This window comes from Myotis lucifugus, unplaced genomic scaffold, assembly GCF_000147115.1.
Source record: "Myotis lucifugus unplaced genomic scaffold, Myoluc2.0 scaffold_3, whole genome shotgun sequence".
Lineage (NCBI taxonomy): Eukaryota > Metazoa > Chordata > Mammalia > Chiroptera > Vespertilionidae > Myotis > Myotis lucifugus.
Window position 1 is genome coordinate 15,719,273 of NW_005871051.1, and position 23,246 is coordinate 15,742,518.

The window sequence follows — 23,246 nt, forward strand, 5'->3', positions numbered from 1 at the left end:
GAATAATAAATGGGAGGGGAGGGAGAAGAGGCAATAGGAGACTAAGGAAGTGTGAGCTTGGAGAATGAAAAGCTGCACATACTCTACAGAGGACACCTTGCCCACCTTCCCACGCTCAGATAAGAGTCCTAAACACCAAAGAAAAACAAACTCATCCCTTCCCAGCAAGCTGCTGGCTCAGCAGTTCTGAATTTGCTCAATAGTAAAATGCTGTTTCCAGACAAGGAGGCCTCTTTCTAATGGGACCTGTCCTTGGTCAGGGCGTGTCCATGATTCCATGGTCTCCCAGGAGTAAATTCCATGTAACATGAGTGAGGAAGTGGTCCATCTCTTTGGATGTTGTCTTAGCTGGTCTTTTTGTTGGGGAGAGAGTTCAGGATATCATGTGTGCTTTAACATTAGTCTGCCTGCAGATATTCTTGTTTTACTTTGCATTTACAGTGTGTGGTATGATGGCATGTTTTCACTATCACTGCACACAAAAAACCCTATTGTTTTTAGATGTTTAAAATGGAAACCACAAAATAAATGTAAAACAGAGAGTGTTGTGGGTAAAAAGATAAATTAAGGTTATAAGTTGAAACACAGCTACTTCCCCAAGGCAAAGGTAATTAATTCTATTAACTCTCCATTAAATTACTAAAGGAGGGCAGCAAGCTAACCAGTCTTACTGAATTAATCATGGTAATCTCTGAACTTTGTAATTAGCATGATCGTATAGACAGAGCACTATCTGCTTCTTAAAATGGTAGGTGAGAGACAGCACCTTTTCTTCTATTTGATACAATTTCAGCACTTTCACATACTTATTTTATACCAATTTTAAGTGCTTTATGTTTGTGTGCCTATTCTTACCACTTCTCCATTTTAGGCTGTGACATTTTTGGAAGTAGGCACCATGTCTCATTCATTTTTTTATTCCAAGCACCTAGCACAGTACTGGCCCACAGCTCAGATGATTGATTAAATGAAAAGCGGCCATATTGCTGGGGTGTAGCAAAATATCTTTGGAATCCCAGCTCTGCCTCTTCCTAAAAGGCCTCAATCATTGCTTCCTTCATCTGAAAATTAGGAATAATATAGTTACTTTGCAAGGTTGTTGTGAATTCTTGCTGCCTGGGCCCTATCATCATAGGCACTCACCAATATTAAACACCAAAGTCCCCACAAAAGAAGATGGTGCAGAGACACAGCCTTACCCCTTACTGTGGACCTGAAGTCCCATGCTTATACATCTATGCTCCACATATAGCCCCTCTAGAACACTAGAACCTTCAACATCTCTGGACAGCAACTGAATGCACCCCTATTATTCATAGATCTGAAACCTGTAAGCATTGGCTAGTGAGTAGGGACAAGGCAAAGGACCTCACCCAGGGTTTTGTAACACCTTCTTCATTTTATTATTTAATTTATCAGTTTACTTATAACAGGAATTTTCCATTTGTAGTAATGATCACTTTTCCCCTTCATAGACTTTAAAATTCTTGAGAAAACTCTACAATGTGTTGTGTTGGCAGATGGTAGGGTATTTAGCACAGGATAAGCATTGAATTCTGGATAAGAAAGACTACCACTTGGAAGAATGGATAGCTAAGGAAGCATCTTTTCTTACATAACCTGGTCTTCCCTCCACTATTGCATACCTGGTTCTACAAAGGTCCTTGAAAGAGGAAAAATCCCAGGGGTGACATCACAGACCCTAATGTATAATGTGACACTGTACCCATCATATTCATTCATTAACTCACCAAATGTATTAAATTCACACCACATATAGTGGGCAAATCAAATAAGAAAACCAGGAATTGTGCATTAATTGTACTAGCTAAGTAGGAACATGCATGGGGAATAATGGGAATACACTAAAGGGGCTGCTAAATGAGAGTTATTTGTGTTTCTTGTAGAGCAAGATTCTAGGACCTTAATTCTTTAAAATGTGCTACCTTAAAAAGTTACCTTTACCCTTTCTCTAGGCCAGTGGATATCAACTGTGGACAATTCCCTCCCCAACCCCAGGGGGACATTTGGCAATGTTTGAAGACATATTTGATTGTCACAACTGGAAGTGGGTGGTGCTACTGGCATCTAGTGGGTAGAGGCCAGGGATGCTGCTAAACATCCTACAATGTACAGGACACACAAAAATTATCTGTCCATGCCCTAGCCGGTTTGGCTCAGTAGATAGAGTGTCAGCCTGTGGACTGAAGGGTCCCAGGTTCGATTCCGGCCAAGGGCACATGCCTGGGTTGCAGGCTCAAACCCCAGTAGGGGGCGTGCAGGAGGCAGCCAATCAATGATTCTCTCTTATCATTTATGTTTCGATCTCTCTCTCCCTCTTCCTTCCTCTCTGAAATCAATAAAGAAATATATTTTTAAAAAATTATCTGTCCACAAGGAGCAATGATGCTGAGGTCAAGAAACCCTCCACTAGGCTATGACAGATATGGATTTACTCCATGATGACTCATCCCCACATCCACTCCCTAAAACCAACTCAGGAGACTTGCAAGTCCTATTCTGGAACTCTGAATAGTTCTAAGGAAATCTTAGAGAATGCATTTCATACTGGATACCTCTTAGAGGTATTTTAGAGCGTTATGCAAAACTTAGATGTCCCTGAGCCCAGCACGTGAGCTTCCTGAGTCCAGAAAATAAAAATGATCTGTCCATGCCCTAGCCGCTTTGGCTCAGTAGATAGAGTGTCGGCACCATTTAACTACCTTTTGCTGGACCCAACCCAACCTCATGTACAGTAGCATAGAGATGGTTAAGGGCCTCTCCTTTAAGCTGCTACAGAAGTAGATTCTGCCTCGGTGGTACCTAAAGGGCTCTATTTTGGAATGGAATTCAATAAAAGAAACACCTTGGACTCAAAATGTTAAATTTAAGGTACTGGGAGAAAAACCAGGCCCAGAGTAGATTTTACTTCTTCTCAGACATGTCTAACAACAGTTACATTTGGGAAATGTCACATTTCTATAAATTCTAGATCATCTTATGCACTTCTACCGGGTGTCTTTGTGTTTCCTGTGACTGGAAAGACTACCTGTGTAGGTGGTATCCATGTGTGCCATGGTACATTCTGTCTATAAAAGGACTTCCTACCAGAACAGACACATATGGCAAATCCTGAAAAGAAAATTCAGAAATTCTTTTTTTCTCTCTCAGGACTAGTTAACTTTTTCTATTTTTCTCTTTTTTCCCATAATTATAGTTACATGGGTATCTAGTTACTATTGGAAAAAAGATGCAAGAAGTGCTCGAAACCTGTTTGATCCCATGAATGTCCAGATGACATCCATTATTGACCTAAAACTACAAATAAGAACTTGCAATGACATCAAGGGCCTCTTGGTGATTTGATGCAGTTGTCCTTCCTGTCTACTCCCAAGTAGAAGTCATTCATAAAAAAAATTAAACTTTTTTTTCATTATTTTTTGTATTTAATCCTGACTTTATTCCTTTGGGGTCATTCATGCTTCAGATATAATCCTGCCTGTCCATGTTCAAAATATTTCTCTTTTCTAAGTGGCCCACTTACCAATCACCAATCTATATCAGTTAAGATGTTAAGATATTAAGATTTAGCAATACCTTAGTATGTTGCTTTGTCTTAGGATATTTGATATTAAGAGAGACTTTGAATATATATATATGCATTGTAGTTAAGACATACCTCAAATTTGTTTTCTAATAAAAAATGAACCTTTATTTTTACATGAATACTCACTAAAATTATTACCAAATAGCTATAAATTACACTGAAATTAATTCAGTCCAATGTTTGACATATACAGCCTATTTCATCTTTATAGGCAAATGAAGACACATGCTGCTCTACGTCCTCTCACCTTACATTCCCAATAATCTCTTCAGGTCAGTTTCTAAGCACATATTTTTAAATACTAAACAGGAGCCTTGGCACTTTAAAATTATCCCAAATAAAATCTGATGAGCTCCGTTTTAAGTTCTATAGAAGGAGCCATTTGATAGGAACAGAGGTATGAATTTGGAAATCATGGGTCATGGATGAGTGTCGACATGACAGAGATGGGGAGCAAAGCCATAGAGGCACTTCCCCTCCAGGATCTGCAGGAACGCTGCATCACTCCTCCACATAATGACCCTGTGAGCTCGGGAGGATGATCTTTGCCATTTGCCAGCTGTGTGAGCAATAGCACAGCCAGGTCTCCCACTGTTCTGATATATTCTTGGAGGCAGTGCAAGCAGGAAGGACCACAAGGGTAAGTCCTGTGATGTTGGCTCATCCATTGTGCAAAGTAGAAAAAAAAAACACATAAATGTAATCTTTTCTTTTTTCAGACAGCTGGTTAGAGTGGATGCTGAGTATAGCGTTAGATTTTATTTTTAAAGCACCTCATCCTGAAGCTAATGCCCAGAGAAGTATGAATTTAATGACGGGAGGCCAGTGCCAATGCAAAAATACATCAAAGCACACTTGGTAACTGGCCAGCAAATAGTGACTGCGGTGTGATCATCATGTCTTTCAGAGAGCATTCTATTACAATAAACATGGTGGGCCTCTTTTGATGAGGCCAAAGATGGCACTTTTCCCCTCACTTATAAAAGAGAAAAAGAAGACTATTTTGTCTCTTAATGAGGCTGTGCTGGCAAATCTTTCTTCACCAAAGGGAAGCAATTTAGTGGAACAGCTTACCCAGTAACCGTGCTCAGTTTCATTGCATGGCTATATAAAGCATAAAAGTTAATAGCATGGTGGGAAATACCATTAATGCAATTTTATTATTGTATATAATTTTCTAAATTAAGCTCCAATTACTTGGTAGTTTAGAAAAAAATACTGAATATACAGCTTGAGCTAGACAATCTGTTTGAGGTTAGAATAAAATTTTAAAAAACAGATATTGTCAGCTGTCTAGAGAATAATCAACAGAAGATAAAATAAACCTGGACTTTAATCATAGTTGCAAAACTAACGCAACGGCTCATCTCAGGCAACTCTCATAAGTTTGATTCTCTATTATATTACATAGAAAAATACTTCTTTGGGGGGAGGTATATTTATATACTTCTTAGATATTGTTAACTATTTTCCTCATTGTTATTGTGTTCTTCATTTAAAAACAAAAAAAGTAAAGAAGAAAGCCCCAGAGGGGAGCTATAATTTAATTTACAAATAATAGATATTAATTATTCCCATATCTTCTCTAATGCTTAGTCATGACATGTCCAGCTCAAGTCAAAACCCTTCATGAAGCTTGGTTGGTGTGGCTCAGTGGTTGAGCACAGACCTATGAGTCAGGAGGTCACAGTTTGATTCCTGGTCAGGACACATGCTCAGGTTGGGGGCTCAATCCCCAGTAGGGGGCGTAGAGGAGGTAGTCCATCAATGATTCTCTCTCATTATTGATGTTTCTCTCTCTCTCTCTCTCTCTCTCTCTCTCTCTCTCTCTCTCTCTCTCCCCCCCCTTCCTCTCTGAAATCAATAAAATATATATTTTTTTTAAAAACCTTCATGAAGAGTCACCTGAATCCCCCAGCTGAAAGTTTGAAAACGGAGGGTGCTAGCTTCAGCATCCTCCTGGCGCTCTCCATTGCACTCTCTCCTATTAATTGTTACTGATATAGTATTTTACCTCCCCTGCTAGAACAGAGGCATAGATCACACCTAACTCACCACTCGCATAGGGACACATAGATCATCTTACCTCTACACAGACTACACGAGGTCATAGGCTCTCATTAGCTTTTGGTCTCCTTTCAGAGCAATGAAACTTGTGCTAGTGGGGGTTATGTTTGTATATGCCTAGAACAGGTTAGTCGCATAAACAATATGTCATGATATTTCTTTGCTTAAAACTTTCCAATGGCTTCTCTGTATACTAAAAATAAAATGCAGATCCATTCCTTCCCCTACATATTAGATTCTGCATGCTATCTCCTGTCTTCCTTATCAGCACATCTCCTATCAGTTTCATTGTTTCTCACAATGTTCTAGCCATATTATCTGATTTTCTGTTAAATGGTCATGTTTGTCCCTACCTCAGGATCATTGGCTATTTATGTGCCTGGAACATTCTGTTCCAGTTGTTCACATGCTGGTGCTGGTTTCTCCTTGTCATTGTTGGTCTTTACCCCCATGCTACCTTCTCTCACCACTCAACTTCCTACCTTTCAACTTCTATCTCTTAACCTGCATTATTTTCTTGCTATCACACTTATTGTCAGTAATTGTGCTGCTTATTTATTTGATTGTTTTTTGTTTTGCTTGTTCTTCCATTAGCGTGCAAGTGACAAGTGGGTAGAGAATTTGTCTGATTCACCTCTATGTCGCAGTGCCTAGAATGGCACCTGGCACATAGCAACATCTTAATCATTACCTCTTAAATAAATGAATAAGTAAATAAATGAACATGAGCATGTTTTAAGCATCAAGCCTAAATAACTTATGGCAACAACAAAACCAATGTGAATTAGCAACCCAACAATTACATGCCCCAAATCACTTCCCATGACAATTCCTGACACATTTATATTATATACTAAACAGCTCATAGTTGCTCTCTCTTAAAGTATCACCCATACTATTTGATGACCAAAATCATGATGATGATATTAAAGGAGAGGTATGCTACACACCAAGGAATTAAAATTAAAATTCTGGAAACAAGTATTTCTGATGATAGATAAATATAAACTTTTGCTAAGACACTTAAAAATACATCTCTACCCAAATTATCTCATGGTCAATTAAAATTATAATAGTCTTTTACTCTATAGACAGGTGGGCTCCTGGGGTATCTCGGTTTAGAATCCCATGATGGAAAATTAAGATGGGCCCCAGCTGATTTGGCTCAGTGAATAGAGCGTCAAAGGGCCCCAGGTTTGATTCTGGTCAGGGGCACATGCCTGGGTTGCAGGCTCGATCCCCAGTTGGGGGCATGCAGGAGGCAGCCAGTCAATGATTCTTTCTCATCATTGATGTTTCTATCTCCCTCTCTCTTCCTCTCCCTTCCTCTCTGAAACCAATAAAAATATAAAAAGAAAAAAAAGAAAATTAAGATGGTAAATGGAGTCTCTCTTTTTATTCTTCAGCTGCTGCTCACACCATAAAATAAGACATACATTAACCTCATTTTTAAAGGTTGTTGTTCAATTAAGTATAATCTCAACTTTATTACTTTGATTTCTAGACCTTTAATTTCCTTTTTTGCATTTCTTAGTTTCTGTTATATCTGGAAGTATCACATAGAGTAATATTAATGTTATTCTTCCAGGAGATCATGCCCTTGACATTGCCCTACATCTTATACTCGTGATCAAGTCATAGGGCAATGTGTCCCTGACAATTTGAGGAGGGATAGGGAATCTTTTAGGGAATAAAGGAGGATTGCTTGGCCACCCAGTTTAAAAAGCAAAGTTTGGGTAATTCATCAAAAGTAGATTGTGCTTAAAATACACGTGGTAATTTCAGCTTGTGTCCACCTTTCCATTCAGATATAAAGCATCCCACTTGTAGATATATAAAATAAAGTTATATATCTAGCCTAGGTTGGTTTCCTGGGTATCTCATAAGCTCTGTCCTCTCCAAACAACTGAACACACTTGGGAAGTGCCCCTACCTGTCTTTAAATAACGCGTCATCAATCCCTTTCCTGCGAAGCAGATCCTGTGGGCCATAGGGTGTGTCTTTGCATTTAGAATCTGTGTCACACAGTAGGGTTTGCAGGAACGGGAAGAAGCCAGTACTAGGAAGGTTTCGAGGTGCAAGGTAACCTGAAATTTAAAACAAACAATAGTTACATCACTATGACATGTACCTGGGAAGGAAAAGAGATGTAGTAACCCTGTTTTGGAAATTACCTTCTGGAGTATGACTGTTTGGGTCCCCTACGTACCAAAAGAGTCAAAATGCCATAAAATCTTCTTGGATTTATTCTAAGGAAATGGCTGCAAGAATGTTTTCTAGAGTGTTTTAAAAACAAATCACAGTGTAGCCATATAATAAAAGACAATACAGCCAATAAAAATGTCAAATAACAGAAAATGTTTATAATATATTGTTAATTAAAAAGAGCAAGCCAGAAGGCAGTATGACCAGAACAGTTCTCATCTTTTAAAAAATATATAACAATATATGCATATATAAAAATCTGTAGGGAATTTTTTCCCCCTCTGGGTGGTATATTTCACATGAAATTTACTTTTGTTTGAGTATATATGAACAACTCTTTCCCAAATGGACATGTCTTCTTTTCTAATTAAGGTTGTTATAAATTCAGCCAATCCTCCAGCTACCAAAAATATTTTTGGTCTCCTTAAAATTTAATATAATAGCAAATTAATTATCCTATGCACACAATAGTTTTTCCTGTTTAAAAACCAATACTAATGGTGTGAGTGAACATGCAGATTTTCCTTGTTGTTGTTTTTTGTTACAGAAAATAAGAACTATAACAGTAGAGGGTTTTATAACCTTTAACATCTGCTTTATAAACTATGAAGATGGCATACACATGAATTGAGACAATAGGCAAGCTGAAAAGTACAAATCTTTCCACAATTACTTTTGATATTGAAACTCTAGATTCCTCCCTTTCGGGAACATGCGGACCCTGAACTTTCCGAAAAGGCAGATTTAGAAACTATAAGGGTAATTCCAAACTGAAGACTAAAAAGCAAAACCTTAACTTCCTCAAAATTCTGTTAAAAATATTGTGTTTTCATTGTGAAAGAGATCTGTTTTCATTATAAAAAGAAAGAGGAAAAAGTTTTTAAAAAACACAGTAGGAGCAACATGGCTAAGCATGCATTCATATATTAGCAGAGAGAATAATAAATCAAGTTTTGATTCATGCAACTTACATACAGATCGAGACAAAGAAAGAAAATTGGAAATAAAAGGGAAGGGGCAATAAGAAAGTTTGTCAGGAGAGAGAGAGAGAGAGAGAGAGAGAGAGAGAGAGAGAGAGAGAAAGAAAGAAAGAGAGATTGGAAGATGTTATACTGTTGACTTTGAAGTTGGAGAAAGGAGACAAAAACTGAGGAAAGTGGGCTTTTTCTAGAAGCTGCAAAAGGCAGGGAAACAGATTATCTTGGAACCTCCAGAGGGAATGTAGCCCTGCCAACACCATAATATTTAAATGCGAAGACTAAATTTCAGACTTCTGACCTCCGCAACTGTAAAATAAGTTGGTGTTATTTGTAAGACACTAAGTTTGTGGTGATTTGTTATAGCAGTCATAGGAATACCTAATACATAAAATCATACCAGTATGAATTAAAGTTTTGAAAATTCAGAAGAAATTAGAAAGAAATCCACCCAACTACTTAGTACTACCTTCTAAGCAGCTTCTCTTTTTGACACCAGAAAGACCAGGTCTCTCCTAATATTACACCCAAGTGAAAATTGCAATGAACCTGCAATATTTTCATTGTAGGACAATCCCTTGAATAAGCTAGAGAATAGCTGTCAAATTGGCTGTTAACGTTACACGTCATCCCTCTATAACAAAATTCTGCCCCAGTGAACTGCATACAGCATGACCTTTACAATTCCGCAGTGCAATTTCATTATTAATGGTATTCCACCAGTTACACAGATTGCAACTGTGGCTTCTTACTAGGGTGCTGGTCTGCAATTGGGTTTAATTCTATTCCATGTCAAACATGTGCAGTGGGTTGTTTAAATGGAAGGCAGGCGGAAGGGCAACAAAAACAGTGACCCCCTCTGTTCTATGCGTCTTATCAAGGTGATAGTATGACTGAGCCAGGCAGTACTGAAAACAGCGGAAGCTCAAGGGGAGCTATATTGTAACAGGAAAAGCAGGAAAAATAAGTCATGGAAAGAAGACCTGGGAAGAGGTGGCACATTACATCCAATTTTACTTTTTCTGGCACTGATTAAAGTTTGCAAATTATTAGAGGAAAATTTGAAAGAATTTAAACCCATAATATTCTTTGAAGATTAACTATATATATATATATATATATGCCTACTCAACAGAAAAATTTATCACAGGACTTTTTTAATATGTTTTTATTGATTTCAGAGAGGAAGGGAGAGAGGGAGAGAGATAGAAACATCTATGATGAGAGAGAATCACTGATCAGCTGCCTCCTGCATGCCCCCTACTGTGGATTAAGCCCACAACCCAGGCATGTGCCCTGACCGGAAATTGAACTGGGACCTCCTGGTTCATAGGTTGAGGCTCAACCACTGAGCTATCCCAGCCAGCCATCAAGGCATTATTTCTTTTTTCATTTTTAAGTATTTTTATTGTTGATAGTACTATCAGGCATTTTTTATACTAAGAAAAAGTAAAGCCATTTTCATAACAAGGTGGGTAAAAAGTGTCATCATAGCCCCCTTGGGCCACAGGGACTGGGAAATCACAGGATTTTTTAAAAAACACGTCTGGATGAAGATTTAAAAACATTAAAAACAACAACAACAAAAACCAAGTATACATTTTGCATAGTTCTATAGATAATTGATATTTAACCAGTCACAATGGGTTTATACAAATGAAGAATTGGTTTAGGTGTGCAGAGCTTTAGTTAGCACAGTGCCACACAGAACATGAACTGCTTGCACTACTTATTTTACCATCATTTTTTAATTGTCTTAAGTTTTACATATGTCTTCTTTTTCCCCAATTGACCCCCCAAAACCATTCCCACCCTGGGCAAGCCCCCACCGTCCCTGTGTCTGTGTCCATTGGTTATGCGAATATGCATGCATACAAGTCCTTTAGTTGTTCTCTAACCGCCCCCCCCCACCTCCCCTGCCATCTGTGTCTGGATCTATTTTTGTTCATCAAATTATGTTGATCATTATATCCCACATATGAGTGAGATCATGTGATATTTATCTTTCTCCGACTGGTTTATTTCGCTTAGCATAAAAAATATGGAATGCTTCACAAATTTGCATGTCATCCTTGCACAGGGGCCATGCTAATCTTCTCTGTATCATTCTAATTTTAGTATATGTGCTGCCAAAGAAACACTTACCATCATTTCTTAACCAAGAAACATACACTCATTAAGATAAAGAGGCCTGTTACAGCAACATTAGCACTGATTTATTAAGCATCTACTGTATTCCACATGCTATGCGAGGCATATAACATATATTTACATCATTCATTCTTCTTTGATATCCATAATATACTTTTTCATGCACATCAACTTTTCACAAAATCTATAAATGCTCTAGAACTAACAAGTCAAAATTAATTAAAATTAAACTCTACTGTAGCTTTCTTGTAAAAAAAAATGATTTTTTATCTTCTGTCCATCTCAATTATGTGTGCAAGGGGAATAACCACTCAGAACAATGGTGGAATGAAACCATCAAACATTTTTTAAAAATATATTTGTATTGATTTCAGAGAGAAAGGGAGAGAGATAGAAGCATCAATGATGAGAAAGAATTATTGATTGGATGTCTCCTGCACACTCCACACTAGGGACTGAGCACTCAACCTGGGCATGTAGCCTGACCAGGAATTGAACCATGACTTCCTGGTTCATAGGTCGATACTCAACCACTGAGCCATGCCAGCCGGGCCCTTCACATTTTAAAGAGCTGCTAATTCTAAGTTGAACTCCTATTCTGAAGGTGTCTCTGGAACTTTCAAGTTCCCAAATTATGTTTCTCTCTATATTTTTAATGCTAGGATGCAGAGAAAAGAGAAACATTTCTCTATCCTTTACAAAACTTCCATATATCAAGTGTGAATCATGCAAAGTTAAGGCTAATAAGTGGTTGTCCACATTCGTAGCCAGAGCCCGGATTTAAGGATACAAATAGAGAAAGATCACAACTGTGCAAACCATGGCTCTACTTGCAGGGGAAATTTTTGTTCAGGGTTTTGAGATGGAGTGTTTAGGCTGGATTAAGTTCTTCGAATCATGATTTCCAAAGGTCTCACACCTAGGACAACATTCATGCCCATCTCTAGGAGAAAAGCTATTGAAGAATTTGCAATTTCATGGGAAATTAGAGTCAGAAGACTCCAGCATAATCTAAGAGAGGTGGGGTAGATGGGAGGCAAAATCCATCTTATGGCTTAGTTTCTTAGGGGCTCCAGGTAGAGGCAGTGAGGTTATCTATGGAGCCCCCTATCGGTGAGGAGAGGTTCCCCACATAAACTGGATACAGTTGATATTAGTGGCACAGACAAGCAATGGTATTAACAGAATCCAATGCTACTTCAGGGAGAGGAATCAAACCAGACTACAAAACAGTTTTAGGAACAGACCTTCAATCACCTAAGGTTTTACCTAAACCAAATTTACTTTTCATTAAGAATGAAACCAGCTTTACAAAAAGATCCATTTCTAAAGATTTTTTTAATAGATATTTTGTAAACAACTGTGATATCAAGCAATGTATCTATGTTTACCTAATAGAGAGAACACCTTTGATATTCCTTTCCCTTTCTGCACAGAAGCCCTTATTTAGAGCAATCTTAGTGCGATATTATGTGAAGATTAGAGCAGTGGTTCTCAAAGTGTGGTCCCTGACAACAGCATCAGCATCACCTGGGAACTTATTAAACAAGAAAATTTGAGATCCAACTCCAGATATGTTTAACTCTGGGGGGTGGGGTACAGCAATCTTTAATAAGCCCTCCAGGCAATTCTGCTGCATGCTAAAGTTTGAGAACAACTGGGTTTACTGCAAACTTTTTCATAAGAGCCAGAAAGTAAACATTTTAAGTTTGGGATCACATACAATCAACTGTCTCCGTCACAATTAGTCAACTCTGGCATTGTACCAGGAAAACAGTCATAGACCACATGTACATCAAGGGGCCTGGTCGTATTCCAATAAAACTTTATTTACAAAGAAGTGAGTAGGTTGGGTTTGGCTCACTGGCTGTAGTTTGTTGATTCTTGGAAGGATGACCTTTCTTACACTCATCCTTCTCCCTCTTCTGCCTTGTTCACTTCTTATTTTCACTTATTTTCTTCTTCCCTCCTCTCCTCTCATCTCCTTAATATCCCTTTTCATCTATTTCTCTATCTTTTTTCTTTCCTTTCCCCTTACCACCTCCTTTATTTACTATTTCCTGTCCATTTTCTCTCCGGCTACTCCTCTCTCTCACTTACTCCTCTATCCTTAGTCACTGACAGTCAAGAATACACATTCTCCCAATATCTTCCTTTACCCCTTTCACTTTTTCACCAGCACAGAAGGATTTTTACCCACAACCATAATAAATTCAGGAGCACATTGCTCAGTGGCACTATCTACAGAAGTGCTAGTCCCTATTATATTATTAAAGAAAGAAATGTCACAGTCTTTTCTGTAATGAATCTACTTCCATTTGACATCACTAGGCTCAGGAAGCATGTTTTGTAGGCTTCCAGGGTGATATTTCTGGACATTATAGTTATGGTAGAATTGGAAGACTTCCATGTGTTTATTTTTTTAAAAGCAAGTCAGAACACAGCCTAGGTTTTGTTTTTTGTATCTCTAGGTGAAAAGTAATTTGGTCTTTATCCCATTAAAGACATAAATGATAAATCTTAAAAGGAAATACCTGGCTTTTCAAAATATGAAGGGATTCATTTGGGGATTATATATTTTTAACTTTTTGGATATAGAGTCACGTTGGCAGAATAAGTAGCAGGCCTTCTGGTCAGGCAAATGATAAGACTCCTTGTGAAACACCACACACAAAAATTATCACCATAACAAGAGCACAAAATGAGACAAGCATGTCCAGAAACATTGTCTACAAATAATTAAATAACCAGATGTAAATAAAGAAAATATGGAAAAAGAAATTAATTTCAGACGTATATTTGTAATATTTTATTAAAGTAAGTCATTGTATCCTCCTTGTAGTTTTTAGCATATTTTGTTCTTTATTACACTTTAAAGAGATAAGTAAAATTATAAATGATATAACTAGCCTTTCAAGTTATTTCACAACATTCTATCAGGAACCCATAGGACTGTCCCTGTCCTTCCCATGCACTTTCCACTTGTAGGATTGGGTTGCTCTCTGAGGGGAGGTGTCTTGTTTCCTGCCCATCACCAGGTAAGATCAAATACACTTCTGACTCCAATTTCTATAAATAGGGATTTTATTTTTTTCTAATCTTTGTGGCCCAGAGAGACCATAGGCTAGAGTTAAATACTAATATGACTGAATCTGTAGATGGATACTAACTCAATAAAATTCCACATTTTGAGAGACTGGATAAAAAAAAAATCAGCTATTTTTTTTGGGGGGGGGGAAGCCTTACATGGTTCTTAGCAAAATGCTTGACTCATTGCAAGATTGCAAGTAATTATTAATTATATTAATAAATGAATCCATGAATGAATAAACCCCTGAGGGTGACAGGAATACTGCATGATTTGGGAGTTTAACATAATCTACATCTTTATCTTTATTATTTGTAGGACAATGTTTCAAATTTTGTCCTATTTTATAGTATGATCAAAAGATATAGTAAGTTCAGTGGATAGTAATGCATTATATTCCTGTGCCTTATAGAAATGGATAGATTGATATTGATTCGCATAACTAGTAGCACTTATTGTTATAGGCACTTTATCTTGGTTTCCTCAAATATCTAGCTATTCCACATTGACAGCTGTAATTTCAACAACTAAATTTATTATCCACAAAGTGAATCCATTCATTATCTATTCAATAAATATGAACAGATACTGTGCGTCTGGCACTGAGTGAATTGCTAAGTAAGGTTCATTCTTCCATTTAAATTTTTTTCATGTAAAGACTAAAAATATAACGTGTGTGTGTGTGTGTGTGTGTGTGTGTGTGTGTGTGTGTAAGAGAGAAGAGGGCAGAGAGAGAGTGGTTCCAAAGCTCATCACTCTTTAATTTTTAAAAATGCAGGTAGAAGTCATTTTTTCCTCAATCGTCAGAAATATTATGTATAAAAACAACATATATTGGAAAAAGTGAAACATTGGTTTAAAAAACTTCATGTATTTTAGAGGAATTAAACAATCATCATTTCACATGAGCCCAAAGGCAAGGCAAGTGTTATACCCATTTTGCAGGTAACCTCAGTGGGAACAAGCAATTTGCTCAAGCTCACATGAAAAATAAAATGCCAGAGATAGTACTAGAACTGCATGAAAACAACATTTTGTTTAGCTAAGTTTCAGCATATTTTGGAGGGAACAGTCTGAGAATTTGAGAAGCAGGTGCCACTTCTGGTTTTGCTGTTGAGTCACTGAATCACCAGAGGTAAATTAACCTCTCTCTGTCTCTGTTTCCACATCTACCAAATTAAGGATAATGGGCCTTGCCGCCTCACAGGGCACAAGGAAGATTAATTAGATAAAGCTTGTGTAAGGCACTCTGATCATGGAAGAGGAAAGGCCCCAGAGAATCATGAGTTACCATTGCTCATCAGACTGCTGTCGCAACATTTATCTTATTTTCCACGCAGTGGCTGGGGCTTTGCTGCTCTACCTGGTCTCCCATCTCTGTGTCTTGAGCCAATGAATGGTTAGGAGTATTGCATGATGTGTTTCTCTCCCTAGTAATTCATAATATGTACCTGTATCAACTGGCGTAGTGCTTCAATTACTGCTTGCTTAGTGGGTGTGGTGCCATGACACATTCTTCCTAATTCTCCCCAGGCAAGTCTTGCTTCATAGTGCAGGTGCTTTTCCAAGTTCAAATCCATTGGCAAAAAAGGTAGGCTGCTTCTGGTAGCAAGGGCTGAAGCAAGATGCCTAATCCTGAAAGCATTACGTAAGCAGATCCTATACTCCAGAGGTTGGCACCTGTATCGGTTTAATGAATAGAGCCACAGAGAACAAGAACAAACCTTGGGTCATTTGAGATGGTGTCCTACTTTCTAGGATCTTTTCTACATCCCCCATATCCCTCAGAGTTTCTTTCAAGTACCATAGCCAACAGGTTTGGAAAGGTGCAAAACATGTCCCTGTGGAGATAATTCAGGGACTTTGGCTACGACATTGCAGGTGCAAAGGAAGGAGAGAAAGATTCCTGCCTCCTTTATGTCTTTGGCTTATTACTATTATTACTTTTTAAGATAAGAAGATAAGGTCGTTTGGACTGGGGACCTTGCTATCCCTTTGGATGTTATCTCTTTGATCTTAAAGTGCCCACGTGAACTGATGGTCCCAAAGGGCCCCATAACCCACCTTGCTGAGATTCCATAATAGAATGTGCCCCCTCCTTTCTGAATGCTAAGGAGACCCTGTTGGGGGATGGATTCCAAAGTCCATGGCCTGCTCTATTTAAATTGTAAACAAAATTACAAGCTTTGGAGACATAACAGTAGCACATACGTGCCAGATAATAAACTCCCACATGGACTGAATCTGGAGAAGTTGAAAAATGAGAACCTCATTAATACAATTCAAAATATCCCCACTTGGCAAGGAAAGTTGAGTCCTATGGCTCATCTTGGGTGAGTGGGGTCTGTTCGTATTGTTAGATGAGGCCTAACAGTAACTAACATTTTGTTTGTCTGAAATTTTGTCTTTTAGTAATAAAGATTCACAATTGCATTCTAAAAAACCTCCCTGCCAGGGACATTTGCAAACATAAACCTGGCAACTTTTATTTCCTCCTAAATCTAAATTCAAGTTAAAAGAAACCTTAGATCCTTATTTCATTGTAGAGCATTCTTCCTATAAAACTTAGCCTCCTAATTCTCCTTACATGTGACTAACCAGGAAAGTGCCCTGTGACCTCTGAGGCAGGGGTGATATGAAGCTGGGTACACATTGGTAAGACTGGGCTGGTTGGGCTGGTGTCAGTGGGTTGAGAGCCTAGGTCAGCGGTTCTCAACCTTCTGGCCCTTTAAATACAGTTCCTCATGTTGTGATCCAACCATAAAATTATTTTCGTTGCTACTTCATAACTGTAATGTTGCTACTGTTATGAATCGTCATGTAAATATCTGATATGCAGGATGGTCTTAGGCGACCCCTGTGAAAGGGTCGTTCCACCGCCAAAGGGGTCGCGACCCACAGGTTGAGAACCGCTGGCCTAGGTGCTGAGCCCTATTAGTTGCAGCCCCTCCCCTAAGACCTTGCCCTCTTCCACAGACCCATCAACATCAGTTAATATCTGGCAAAGGGAGGAATGGTGCATCCTCAGTGCCTCCACCTCTGTTCTGATTTGTGAGGGATGTGTTGCTCTGTTAACCCCATTGCGTGTCACCCAGCCATCTGGGTAGTTCAACCACAATGCTTGGACTAAGGAAAGGAAATGAAGGGTTAATTCCTCTCCCATCATGGTGGTTTCCAATGGGATGTTGGAGACTGGGGGAGTGGGAAGCAGGGGAGCATCAGGATTTGCATAAACCAGACTCTGGGGCCAAATGAGTTCAGGAAACTAAACTCTATCTCCTGTTCTGGGGAAGTCAGAATACATTTGCATATTAAAGACTCCAAGAAATTTTTCAGTAAAAATCATGAATAACTTCGGTTAATTCATATTTCCACATATGTGAGCCCAGAATATGGTTTTCTTTCTCTTTTTTTTTCCTTTTTCTTCCTGTATTTTAAGTTAGCACTGGATTATATCCTGGAAACCAGTATTCCACAGGGTACACTTTGGGAAGCAGTGGCTTAACCCATGATCTCACAATATCCCCAACAGAAAAGAGGCCTGGGAGGAAACGTTTTGCTTAAGGAAATATCTTGGCTTGAGTCTTAACACACTAACACTACTTATAAACTGCCACCTCACCAACTGGCTCAGCTCTAGTAATTCAGCAAGCACCTTAGCACCCCTGTTGTGCATCACCGTGTGAGTCCTTCAGCAAAAGTTGTGTAAGACGTTGCTTGGAGAAGGGGATTTCATCCCAGAAGCATTTGGAGAGGCTTATAAAAGTACACATGCCATAATGGGAAAAATTAGGTAATGAGGAGATCAGAATGAGAACAAACAAGGGTCAGAAAACATAAAGACAGCACGGGAATAGGTGCCAAGGGTCTGTGTGTTATTAGACATTGGCTGCAAATTGGAATCTGAATTAAAATGATCACTTACTCAGTTCACAGTGTCCATACAATACAATAAAAAGAAATAAATGTCCTAGGAGAGGTACAGCAGCTTTTTCTATACAGAGAGAAGTCATACCTCTTAAGCAACAGGAACATTAAGTGTAGGGGAGGATATGCCGCATAGCAAGGAAATTTTCAAAGACACTCTATGCAAAGAATCATCGATTGTCCCTGATTCCTGTCAGCACCAATTTTGGAACAAAACCCTGCTTCCTAGGACCCCTCTCAATCATCCCCCAAAATCTAAATCCTGCACCAGGTGTTTCTATTACCCTCTTATTGAGACACCACAGTTCCTCATGGTGTGCACGCTCCCCAGCTGCAAGGAGTAAATTGGTTCAACAACAACAATGAAATTAAAGAAAATTCAGAAATCACAGAACTTCTCAAAATCCTGCAAGATAATAGTATGTAAGTATCAAGTATATAAATACGTAGTACAAGTATTCTATATAATAAAGAGGTAATATGCAAATTGACCATGATGCCCTCACACAAGATGGCAGCCCCCATGTGGTCACAAGATGGCCACCAGGGGAGGGCAGTTGGGAGTAATTGGGCCGGCAGGGGAGGGCAGTTGGGGGCAATCGGGCCGGCAGGGGAGCAGTTGGGCATCGATCAGGCTGGCAGGGGGAGTGGTTAGGGGGTGATCAGGCTGGCAGGTTGAAGCAGTTAGGGACAATCAGGCAGGTTGAAGCAGTTAGGGACAATCAGGCAGGCAGGCAGGTGAGCGGTTGGGAGCCAGCAGTCCCTGATTTTGAGAGGGATGTCTGACTGCCAGTAGTCGGACATCCCCTGAGGGGTCCCAGATTGGAGAGAATGCAGGCTGGGCTGAGGGACAACCCTCTCAAAATCCGGGACTGCTGGCTCCCAACTGCTCACCTGCCTGCCTGGATTTCATGCACCAGGCCTCTAGTATAATATAAGCATGGGAATGCTACACACTGAATTTATGATATTGTTTTTCTTCAAGAAAGAAGAAAGAAATAGAAATTGATCTGGGAGGTTTACACAAGGATCTCAAAGGTACCTTAATGTTTGATTCTTAAAAAAAAAACACAAAAAAAAATTCTGAAAGAAATATGGCATAAAAATGTTCAGGTTTGATAAAGTTAGGTAGTGGATACATGAGTGTTTGTGTCATTTGTATGCTTGCCAATGTGTTTGAAATACTCCACACTTTTATTTTTAATGATAATATACTGGAATTGCATTCGACCTTAACTAGGAGGTTCAGTTACTGAAGTACCAGAGAAAACTCATTATAATGGAATCTTACCTATAAGCCAGTTCAAAAACAGCTTCATATCCATGCTCTCTGGTTTGATAAATTCCATCCACTGTTTGAAAATGTGGTGAGTAACTCCTTGACCTAGGATGTTTGCCAAGGTCCTCCCGGCCCTGTTTATGACACTAGCTGGGAATCTCTCTTCGTGAGAGGCAAGGCTAATCAGAACTCATTAAATGCAAGACTTCAAATTGTTCATTGTATATTACCTTCATCTTTCTCTCTACTGAGCATCATCTGCTGCTGTGTTTACCCCATTACCAAGCTTAATTGAGTCCTTTAAGGGTTTCTTATAATCCTACAAACTTCTTGTTGGTGTTGGCGAATATGTGCCATCTATTTGCATTGCTTCTGAATTATTAATAGATATGTTTTTAGATTGTTTCTAGGTCTCTAAAAGTCATCTCACTGTTCAAACTGATTGCCATTCTCTTTATTTACATATTTGCTTATTCAACTGATTTTTGGGATTGTCCTGGGATCTGACCTTTTATCTACTATACCTCAACTTACCTAGAGGACCCCTGACTCTGAGCCTTGTGGGAATATCATATCAAACTTCCAACTACTATTTTTCCCAACTGCAAAGATTCAGTTAATACTTTCAAGGAAATTCAGCAGGTTTGAAAGACATAGCTTAATTTATTAAAACTGTACCAAGTGAGCTGCCTGGGTAGTCACTTTTTTTTTCCTGCTTAAAGAAATGTGAATTCTGCTTATACCTAATGTGAATTCCCAGGATCTCTCTCCTCATATTGAAAAAATAGGTTAGCCATTAGCCAGCTGGCAGCACTTTGAAGATATTCTCATAATTAAAGGTAAATGATACAGCTTTATTAGTGGGTCAGTTTCATACTGCAGTCCCTTCAGATGTTTAAAGATGACAACCAAGGAAAGTGATGCCATTTCATTCCCCCAGACTCCTCCGGCTTTCATTGTCAAATTTGGGATGGCATTCTCCACCGCTGAGCAGACAAGAGTAATGCAAGATCAGTGAGCATCGTAGTTAGCTTCTGCCATCCTCCTTGACCACTTGAGAGAGTACTGATCTAGTAGACTCCTCTGACTTTGCCACATGGCTGCTTTCATAGAAATGTTACTCTTTTAATTGTAGGCAATGCTGCCTTCAAATCCCTTCCTAATTTAAAAAATCCTAGTTCTTATGTGTCCCTGCTGTTGTTTACCTTCTGTTGTCCCTTCTTGGGTAGATATTGTTTCAGTATGTGTGTCTACATCAGCGAATGTGGCACCGTTATTCATTCAAACCATCCACCGATGGCCCCTGAACACCTTTTAGGTACCTAACCTGGAAATGCTCTTGTTGGACAAGAGAACTACCCTGGCCTCTATGCTTAGGAAGACTGAGAGAAAGGAAAACACACAGGGTTCATCATGTTAGCAAAACAAACCCTGGCCACCCTATCTTTATTTGGGGCCATTGATATATCTGAGAATTATATGTAATTGACACATTAACCTCCAGGCAATTAACCTTCTTTTCCCATTTTGGAACTGCCCTCCCAGGATTAGACATTTCTGAGTGAACTATGAAATTAAATCCGTCCTGTAAGTCCAGTCATTAAACTGGACTGTGACTCAGTGCATGAACTAGGTGAGTAGCATCGTGTATTTTGTTTCTTCCTGCTTGTCCCTTTTTATGCATGTCTAGTGGACTTTATAGCAGCCCCTTTTGTGTCTGATGCAAGCAGGTGCTTTTATTCTCTCAGCCTAATGATGTGAAGAAAAACAGAAGGATGTTAAAAGTCTTCAAATGCTTTGTCTTCAGATATAATAGATACTAAAATTGCACGCCTCACGCCATTCTCTCTTCCCACTTCAATCTCTGGAAAAGGTGAAAGAAGCATAAAGCTCTGCTGTAACACAAAAGAAAATCCTTCTGTAGACAGAGGTGGGTTTCTATTTTTTTAAAAAAAGGTGGCCAACTACAGAAGATTTAGAATTTGAAATCACAGCACTTTGTTTCTGGCTCTGAGACAATAAGTGTAAATGAGGAGGGCCTTACTAAATATTCAGTATCAAATCCTCAGTCCAGCCTGAGAGAATATCAACAAATAATGAAAATGAAACATAGGAGATATCTGAAAGCTCAAACTGAGCTCCAATTTTCAAATATCAAAATTGATGCAACTTCACTATCTCCTTACTATGCTTATAGGAACAGTTAAGTCATGGTAAATCCCCTTAATTCCTTCCAATTCCATTTTATCTTTTCCTGATCATTTTCCCTCTTGTTTTATATCATTCACATCAACAAAATAAGTTGCCAGCTTTTGCTTTATTGCTGCTAAACATGCCCAGGTTTCCCCATAAGCACCAGACTTTTGTGAATGATTCCATTGGGTAACATTGCACAGCTCTTAATTTTGTGTTACTTAATAACATGCTTAGAAAAAAATTAACAGAAACTTTAAGTTCCAGGCAAGAAACTTTCACCATTTAAAAAGGCTGATAAGTCAGGTGCAGTATAGAAAATTGAGAAGAAATTAAAGTTAGATATACCAATAAGATTAATGCCAGAATATTGGTTGGAACTGGATGCCCCAATAGATAAATGGATAAGTGAATAAATAAATAAATGGATGACCACAATTTGTTGTATTCTTAATATGTATTTCTTCATGTGACGTATGTTTCTCAATTCTTATAATAACTCTTCTAGGTGAAGATTTTCTTTCTTGTTCCATATAGTGATTTGGAGAATCCTGCCTGGATTTGAAAGGGCTGTTTTACATCTTTAGTCCCACATCATTTATTTTTGCTTGTTTACAGAATGTGGTCAATAATTAATACCTTTAGTGTAATTTAAAGAAATGTCTTTAACAAATAAAGTGGATAGCTCCCCTAAAGATGTAATTACAAGGATTTATCACAGATCTAAGATACACATTCCTAATTAAGTTCCAGAATGCTTTAAAAATGTATATTTATAAATCTAAGCAAAAACTGCCCTGGGCTGCTTACAAGAGAAAAAATTACTTATTTATATCTTATAGATTAGAAAAGAAAGACACTGCAGGAGTAAACGACACACCAGAGGCAGCCCAGTCCATGGCCATACGTAACATCTATTCCTTCCTGTGTCCAGAGGGATGCTCCACTGGGAAGTCAAGATGGGATCGTAAGTGCCATCGTCCACCTAATGGTCCATTTTCCTGCTTGCTGCAGTAACTGGGTTTTATACAGACAGCACAGGAAATACCAGGCAGCCCTTCAAAGCAGTTCAAGTCAAGCCCCTATTTCCTTTGCCCCCTTAGAATTATTTTTCATCTTTTCTGGATCAGTGCTCAGATATTTGTTGATCAAGAATTGAGAACTGAGAATTCGTGGATTGACCCTGAAAAGTGCTTATTTTTATTATTTACTAGAGGCCCAGTGCACGAATCGCAAGAGACCCAAACCCGCCCTGTGTGAGCCATGTGACCTGCCTCCACCGTGCCAGTCCCGCCAGCTTCACACAAGCCCTACCAGCCCCGTGCAAGCCACGAGTCCCGGCCATGAGAGGTGCTCCATGCACCTTCTGGTGACCAATGGTTTGGTCGTTCCACCGTTACGGTGTCACGACCACGGACCTTTTATGATATAGATTTTTGCTCTCTACAGTAAGCCTGGTTTTATGATGCCAATTCCTGCCCAGGAAGAGAAAGAGACCAATTACCCTACCTGAGTTTTGTATTGTGCATATTTGTATTCACAAGCTCCAGTTAAAATTTATCTTGACTCCCTTATCTACCTACCTTCATCTTGACAAAACAAACAAACAGAAATGAGGAAGAGGATTGAGATTTAGTTTTCCCCCTAAATAAAGGTGACCAAATTATTATACTCCTACTTCAATTACTTTTTGACATAGAAATACTCTGACAACATTACTTTATAACCCATTACAGAGCTAATATTTAAAGT

The 23,246-nt window shown here is 38.8% G+C and overlaps 1 protein-coding gene and 1 non-coding gene across 2 annotated transcripts in view; both read right to left on the reverse strand.

Moving 5' to 3' along the window:
- Positions 1–23,246, reverse strand: part of ABCA12 (ATP binding cassette subfamily A member 12) — a 168,026-nt gene that overhangs the window by 107,147 nt on the left and 37,633 nt on the right. The window contains exon 3 of the mRNA XM_006082487.3: positions 7,608–7,761. Coding sequence (XP_006082549.1) covers positions 7,608–7,761 — 154 coding nt within the window. The remainder of the gene's footprint in view (positions 1–7,607; positions 7,762–23,246) is intronic.
- LOC111828106 lies at positions 10,892–10,997 on the reverse strand. The gene has a single exon (XR_002831887.1). It is a non-coding gene; the product is annotated as a U6 spliceosomal RNA (small nuclear RNA).